This window comes from Frankliniella occidentalis, unplaced genomic scaffold (assembly GCF_000697945.3).
Source record: "Frankliniella occidentalis isolate FOCC.00 unplaced genomic scaffold, Focc_3.1 Scaffold50, whole genome shotgun sequence".
Lineage (NCBI taxonomy): Eukaryota > Metazoa > Arthropoda > Insecta > Thysanoptera > Thripidae > Frankliniella > Frankliniella occidentalis.
Window position 1 is genome coordinate 43,652 of NW_026267180.1, and position 8,569 is coordinate 52,220.

General features: G+C 44.3%; 1 protein-coding gene across 1 annotated transcript in view; it reads right to left on the minus strand.

Annotated features, from left to right (window-relative positions):
- Window positions 1-1,042: 1,042 nt before the first annotated feature.
- LOC113210011 (homeobox protein extradenticle-like) overlaps window positions 1,043-8,569 on the minus strand; it is a gene marked incomplete in the record, with an annotated part of 156,880 nt that continues 149,353 nt past the window's right edge. The window contains 1 exon segment of the mRNA XM_052267304.1: window positions 1,043-4,146. Within this exon segment, the coding sequence (XP_052123264.1) occupies window positions 3,958-4,146 (189 nt within the window).

Sequence of the window (8,569 nt, forward strand, 5' to 3'; positions counted from 1 at the left end):
GTTTTAATTTTTAAAATTTCGTAATTTTGTTTTAAAGTTTAATACGTATTCAGGCACTTATTTTCTGCGAGTCTTTTGAATCAAGCACTCCGCTCCAACTTTCTAACTGACCAAATGAGTACATTGCACTTATAAAAGATAGAGTGGAAACATGAGAGGGAAACAAAAACAATTGCAAATTTATTATTAGTGTGAAAGGATCTTTTTAACTGTTTTATCCCCTCTTGAAAAACTAGGTGTTCGAGGGCAAATCAGTGAAAGGGACACGAGGGACTCTACTACAGGGAATGACCAGGCAAATACAGGGAGCAGAACAGATGTTTTCCAGGCAAGGGAAAACACAGGAATGACACTGAAAGTAAAGGAGTGAGCAAATGCGATTCAAATAGAGCGAGATTGTGAATCCAGTTTGATGACTCCTTGGGAAGCGATATTAATTACATCGCTCGTTTGGAGTCACTTTCGCGACGTTTTTGGTTACGAATAAGACTCGTTTTGAGTCATTTTCGGAAACATCGCTCGTTTAGAGTCGTTTTTGCGACATTTTCGTTTACGAAGAAGACGCATATTCAGTCATTTCGCAAAAACCGCTCTAACAGAGCCTATACGTCGTTCTATTCGGGCAAGAATAAAGCTCGCTTTACGTTTTACAGTGGAGGCCGTAGCCAAGGGCTCGTGACAGTAATATTACTGTTGAAAAAAATCTGAAAATTCAGACTAACTTTTTCAGACTACGCTGTCTGAATCGAGTTTTCATACTTATTCATCGAAATTATAATACTGAAGTCTGAAAATTCATACTAACTACCCAGAAATTCAGACTAAATTCCTTTAAATTCAGACTAAGTTTCTCTACATTCAGACCATGCACTCTGAATATTCAAAGTATCTACTCCGACTAGATATGAATTTGCGAAGTATGAATATTCAGTCAAATTGACTGCAGAATTGTTTCAGAGCGAAGGTACGCGTAGGAAGACAGGACCATGCGGCAGAGCATCTGACCACCAAAGACCATTTGTTTACGTAATAAAACAAACTATTATGTGACCATTATCATTTATTGCATTTTCACAGATATTTTCACTGGATTTCATGAATGTTTCAACTCCTCTAAAACCTTTCAGAAGACAAAATTTTACCGTCAAAAGGAATTACAAAAATTAAAAACAAACAACAACAAAACAGTAACAATTTGAATGCGAAGTTACATTTTATGTAAGTAGTAGCTTGTATTCACTTAAGAATTGGGTTGTAGCTAACCATTTTATAAAATCGTATACAATATTGATTGTAACAAGTTCTCAGTGTCTGCCAATAATAATCTGGACAGAAACTTAATTTGGTCTATAACTGTCAAATGAATTAAATTCCCTTTATATCTGGGTCAGAAAAGCATCTTCGTTGTTTGCATTTTTTTTCTTTGAAACATGCGCATTTTGATAGTACGTTGCTACTAATGTACAAAAAACAAATAGAAATATCTGGACAATTATCTTTGAGACCATTATGAAGCAAGGGAGGGGTCAATAGGAGCATCTTTTATTCTTGATTTGAACAGAAAACGAACTAGACTTGAGAGATGGAAAAGTACATCTAAATATTTGACTTCTGCCATAAATCACTTCTAGTGAGAAATATTTGGAGTGATTACTTCCACCCCAGAGAATGGTCTTTCTCATGTGACAGCCAAAACAATAATACAAAAATAGTTGTGTTCATCAATAAGTCAATGGCTGTGGTGTTGAAAGTTAAATATTACGTATACAGGACTTTACTCGAGCGAACCAACCACTGGGAACTGCTGGATAGTGATCGACCAATCACAGGACAGAAACAATATCTCTTATGGTTTGAAGGCAAACAACTAGTTTCGTATACTTTTTATGTACGGCATTTTATTTTAAGTGAGGTGTGGTCAAAAATTAGTTAAATATGTAAGGGGGTAATTCAAAGCGACAGAACCTATTTCGGACAAGATTTCAATATTCTCCTCCTCCACCCTAGGTGTCGTGTGCAAGAAAACGTTAACAATTCTTGTTAACTGTCAACCCACGGTTAGGGAAATTTAGTCAAGGTGTTATAGGCACTTTGATGGCATGCAAAAGACTGTTTAAATCCTTGATGCGTCTTCTTGCGTAGGCATTATGGACTCCTAGTTTTAAAATCATACACTATTTTTCACGCGGGCGGCATGCGCTCGCTGAGCGGACTATTCAGTGCAAAGGTGCTCATTGTTGGCTGTTACCTAGAGGCGGCTCAAAATGCAATAGGTGGTGTTGAACCATAAGGTTGCCCCCCCCCCCCCCCCTTCCGCCGCGCAGAGAGGAGTTTAATAGCATACTCTTATTTACTTCGAAGACTTGAATGGTCTTCATTCAATTTTACCGCGTGCATAGCAAACTATCTTAGTGTTCGTGTTGGAAAAAAAACAAAAAACGCTCGAAAGCTACTTCGCGTGACTTTTAACAATACTTTTACAGACCTAGTTACTAGGCATCTAGTAATTGTGACTCTACCTTAGCTAGTACATAACACCGAAATCCTAGTGAGCCATACAGTTTTCCTAGTAACAATAACCATCATCCATTTAACTAGGATTGGTGTGAAGTGATTCCTTATAGTATTTTTTTTTTTAGTGTTACTTAGCGCAATTCTTTGCAGGCCCGTAACTGCCACTCCCGTTGGTCAGAGCCATGGCAAACGGAGTACACAACACGATTTGCTTCTAGAGGTTTTGAAGTAGTCGAATTAGGTTGTCAGTCGAGATAGGTTCAGTCGCTCTACAGAGTGAAAATTGTGACAAATTATCAAGTTAAAAATGACTCAGAAATAAGGTAAAAGATAATGAAGGATAATTTTTCTGCATACACTGACGTGCACTGGCGTGCACACGCAAGTGCTCAAAACTATGTTGCACTTACTGGATATTTGAACACTATAGAGTGTTTCACAGTAAAGTTGAATACTTTAAAGTGTTAACTTCAGGGTTGGTCATGAAGCTTTAGACAGTTTAAGGTGTTCAAATTTCATGTTGAACACTAGTAAGTGTTCAAACTTGATGTTGAACACTAGTAAGTGTTCAAATTTGATGTTGAACACTTGAAAGTTTCCTAATTTAATGTTAAACACTTGACGCGTTTAAATTTAATGTTAGACACTTTACGATGTTCAAATGTCCAGTCCAGCATCTTAGAGTGTGCACCATAGAGTTCGACACTACCATCTGCATCCCAGTTGCACATTTTTATTTTCAGTGTACTCGATACTATAATTTAACCAAACAGCGAATGCACAACTTAAAAATGTCAAAGATTTTTAATTTTCACCCACACCTGACTTAAGTTTGACCCTATTACACTGCCTTGTCTAACTAAATAAAATCTTGAAGAAATATTCAATCACAGTATCCCCCAGTTCCAATGGCTGAAGGACCATGAAAAACAAACATGTCACACAAAAGTGTAATATCATGCATTAATAAAATCTAACATTATTTAACTGTACAACAACTGTATAGTATCTGTAAAAAGTTGCGTATACATAGTTTAGGTGGAGACCATCATTCTTTTTTATTTGAAACACAGGGGTAATTGTTGGCCCGGGAGAAGGCCCGGGTTGCTGAGTCGGCAAGACATCAGCTACGTATACCTTAGGCAAGACCGAGAACGTGACTACCCACTGACTTTCTGTAGAAAGGCCACAGCTAAAGTTGTCGGAAAAGGGAAAACAAGAAATGTGGGACACACGAATTAGAGTTAACTGGACGAAAATAAATCAACAATATTTCTGAATTCAAGGGGAAGAACCCCGAACAACCCCCACGATGACTAGTCAGTAGGCACTCTGTCGTATCTAATTTTAAAATAAAAACACTGAGCTCTTCTCGGGGCGAGCGCGGGACGGGCCCCGCTCTCGACGCACTTTAAGTCCTAGGGCTCTCGCCAGCCGCGGAGCCTACAGCTTCTGTCTCTTGAGGGAGGTGGCCTGGTCGCACGAGTCCGCCGAGTCGTCGTCGTCATCCTGGTGGGGTGGCTGCACGGGAGGGAAGTCCGGGATCTGTTCACGGAGGGCGGCGGGGTGGCCAGCGTGGGCGCCCCAGCCCCCCGGCGGCGGGGACCCGGACAGCTTCGGCGTCACCCCGACCTGCAACAAAAGCAACACGAGAATCATCATCTCTCATCGGTCGAGATTACTGTCCAGTCACTCAGCACTCTAAACGCCGTTGTCGCCTTGCTTGCTCAAAATACTGGTATTTCCTTTTGGAGAGAAATGTTAGCGGAAAGTGATCCCACACTCGGACAAACCTAACCGCATGCGAGGGGTGGGGCTTAAACAGCCACGTATGAATACCGCCAGCCTATCGGCAGCCTATACTCTACGCGGGGCGGGGGGCGGCGGGGCGGCTGGGAGGGGAGGGGACATGTGTGAGTCCGTCTCGACACTATCGCGGGCCTCTTCAATTATTGAAGTAGGGTCGAGAACCGGACTTGGCACGACTTTGCAGTGAAAGTGAGTGTGTGTGTGTGTGTGTGTGTGTGTGTGTGTGTGTGTGTGTGTGTGTGTATGAATCGCAGCGGCGGTGGGGTGGGGCGAGGTGTCGCCCAGAGGTCCGACTCCCGGCCCATGAATCTTGCATGGCGATGCTGAGGCTGGGATCACAGCGACCACACTTTACGCCCCGCTCGCTGCTCGCCGGCGTGTTTTTCTCCTCGGCGGAGAAAACTCGGCGCGAGGGAGGAGGCAGAAGGGTAGAGGGAGAGAGATAGGGCGACAGAGAAAGAAAGAGGGAGAGAGAGAGAGAGAGAGAGAGGCGGGGAAAGGGAGGGGGGGGGCTGAGGGGTGAACAACAGAGAAGAGCGCAGTAATGGAATGGTCGAAGGACTGCGCTCGGGAACGCCATTCGGAGGTCATCCTTACATTATGTGGATCGTCCCGCCCCGCCTCGCCCAACCGACGGCCTTGTATAGTGAACGCGAGCGAGTCTGATTCATCCACCTAGACAGGCGGCCCACACCCTTGTTCCCTCTTCAACGTTTCTCTTTCGCGAGGGAAAAATGTATTTGGGCCGCTGCAGAGTAGAAACAACATACTATGCCACACGGCGTAGTTAGTTTCATGTTTTTAATTGTTGAAATATTTGGTGAAACCGAGCACATTGTGGGGACTTTTTAGCGTGCGTTTGCGCCCAGTGGGCTGTGGCAGTCCACCACCGCCGCCACAGCGCGCAAGACGAGCCAGTTATAACGAAATAAAAGAGACAGGGCCCAGGACCCCAGCCGAGCCGGGCGGGGGATGGGGCGAGCGTCCCTGCGAAATAAGAAATAAGCGATGATCCTGATGGCCAGTTTATGTGGCCACATATCAGTGGTCCGTGTGCCGGCGTGTAAAGATCCTCGGAAGGGCTGTAAACTGAACTGACCCTCGCGGCTGGGTGTATGAAATAGTAAGACCTCGCCGGTAAACCATTTTACGAGCGACCGGGGCGGCGCCTGGGGGCTACGGACCTCATTACAAACCTGTGCGGCAAACCCGGGGACGGACTGACTTTAAGGCGTGCAACCGATGCTCCCTCTGTCTCTATCTTGTCTCACTCTCTCTCTCTTCACGGTAAAAACAAGTCTTTTGAATTTCACGATTCGGTCGTGGATGGCGTTCTATCTCCATAAGATTGGAGACCGGGTCTTGATATACAAGGAGCTTGTTTTACCATCTCTTTTTCTCAAACATGTATTTTTAAAGAAAATATTTGTTTGGTCGAGGGGTCGTCAACTTCGATATTCCTCCGTACACGGACTGATATTACCTCAAATATTACACCAATATTAGCCATATTACTGGTAATATTACCTCGATATTACACATTTTTCTAGTATTATGACGTCACAGCTTGAAAATTGGCTTAATATTACCAATATTATTTGTAATATTCAATATTCTTCCCTACACGGCCAAGGAGAGTTGACGACCCCTCGTGTTTGGTGGTATTTTTTTTTCAGAGAAACTTCTTCTGGGCCAAAACTGTGAGAGATACGATACAGATAGAAAGAAAAAAAATTGGCATCAAGAATTCTACTTTGATGAGTAACCCCTTTTAAACTCCCCCTTCACACCTTTTGGGGAAGTTGCCAGGATTTGCCGTAGACGTATCGTTGTCCAGGAGTAAATCCTAAAATTCTCTGAAAATTTGACCTCTCTAGTTCTTCTTGTGACACAGATTGACTGGATGCACGGGAGTCACGCGCGTCGCCCTTGGAAAAGCGACGCATTACTTTCCGTTTCTCCTTTGGAGAGCGCAGCTTGCTTTTGTCGCTCTATTCCAGTGACGCTTTTGAAACATTGCTGGGAGAGGGAGGTTAATCTTGCAGCCGCCCCTTGACTATCGATTAGGTCGATAAACATTGTTATCGGGGTATATCTAAGGCCTAGAGAACACGGCAAATTTCACCATCTTTACAAATCTGGGGTTAGTTTTGATCGGAGCAGACGGATACTTCTTTAACATTACCCCACGCCCCCACCCCCACTGCGGGTATTGGTATCGCATCGCGCCCGCGCCTCGTCCAGGACTCACTGTGTGTTATGCTTTTTTAAAAGCAGACGGGCGGGCAAAACTAGGAAATCTCTCATTGCTTTCTCCCTTTTTTGGATAAAAACTCACTAATGAAGTCTGACCTAAACGCAGTGCGAGATTTTCTCCCTTGCCTTCCATTTAAATGATAATTTAGCAACCTTACTGTTATTGAGTGAGATTCCAACATCTCACTCAAATTAAGAGACTAAGATTAGAAATCATTGCTCAAATAGAGCGAGGTTTCCAAATGATCACTCAAATAGAGTGAGATTCCTTAATCTATCACTCTGAACAAGCGAGAAAATCAAACAATTTTTTTACAGCACAATTCTTGCTCTCGGATTTCTAGAGTAAACGCCTCTTGTCCTGTAACTACCGTCTAACGTAACGTCACGTCGTCTAAGTGGGCGGGTAACGACACATTCCGTCTCGATAAACCAGAGGCGCTGCGGAGGCGCTCGCTCACTAGCTCGCTACTTTGAATGAGAAATCCTAGACGCTTTGTTCCGTACGGCAATTAAACAGACGAGGCGCCGCGCTTCGCCAAAGCAAGCGAAGCAGGCCCCGACAACTTTGCAAACGACGAACACGGAAGACACAGAGGAAGGGGCGAAGAGGAGAAGGAGGGATAGTGGGAGTAAGGGGCGGGGGAGAGAGAGAGAGGGGGGGGGGATGTTGAATTACGTATGAAGGCGTTCGAGTCGGAGCAGCGCAGAGAAAAACGTTTGTAGAAAAGTAGGAATCGTGTGGAGGAAAAGTAGAAGAGAAGAGGAACTGGTGAGGAGAAAACTACACGGCGTAGAGGCAGGCACCAGGCGCCAACCTGAAGAGGACGAGGACCCGCTCAAACGGGAGACCAGGCCTTCACAGAGCCTCATTTGCCAATGAAAAGTTGCGTCTAGCAATAAAGAGCACCTTTTTACCAGATGAAACTTTAAATACTTTCACTAAATAGAAAGAATACATAAGTAAATTTAAGGTGTCAGAGCTTTAACTCTCGATAAGCAGCAAACCCAGAAATAGCATATGCGCTGGGGGATGGTGAGTGACTGGCTGGCTGGCTGAGTGTCGTGTCGCACCAGGCCCCTTCCCCCCTTCCTTTCCTTGCCCTGCCTCACAATAACGCGAGGGTTAGGCCGATGGCCCCCTTCCCTGACCAACAATACTGGGCCACCGCCGCCAGCCGTCCTGCCCTGCCCGCATATGTCCTCTACGCCACTAGGCCACCGAATTGCAAGATTGCAAGCAACTAAACAGATTGCAGCTAATAAGACAAAATAAGATCATAGCCCTATTCATTAAATTTTTAGACAGTCCCTAAGATTGTCTCTATTTTTAAAAATCTACATATCAAAGTATTAAGATAGATAACACGCGGCTTGCTCCTGCCGGCCTACAATGACAAAATCAAACATGTTGTGTCCAGCAGGTGTGCGGCTTAAGTCGACACCCCTTATGTCAGTAATTGGTGCTAAATAAAAACGTAGGTATCTACTAAGAAATAAATCAGAACAAGTCTGAGAGTGTAAATGGAGCAATATAAGGAAAGCGCCAGGCAGGTGACGGCTGACGACAAAACGCGACAGAAAATAAATATACACATACATAAAAAACAACATATAAACGCGTTGATACACATATGGTACGGCAGAGTGCGCACAGTTAATATGCATATGTAAATCTGCTCGTCAGACGAAAAGAATGGTCTGCATAATGCTTTTGCAGGTACAACCGTCTTCCGCCATAACTCACTCAGCACAGCACCCCCTCCAGGGCACGGCGGCCGGCGGTGGAGGGGAGGCGAGGCGTGGGCTTCAGAGAGGGGCGAAACGCTTTTACATTTATTCGCAAATATTTCAAAAATAGACGTGTCACAATCTAATCGCGGACTACTCTAAAATGTCTACAATGTTCAAATGTTGCTACTTTTTTTGCCAAATGAATGTTTGATGGTGATTTTGAGAGGCTCTCTTGCCGCGCGTCAAGCCCACGCAC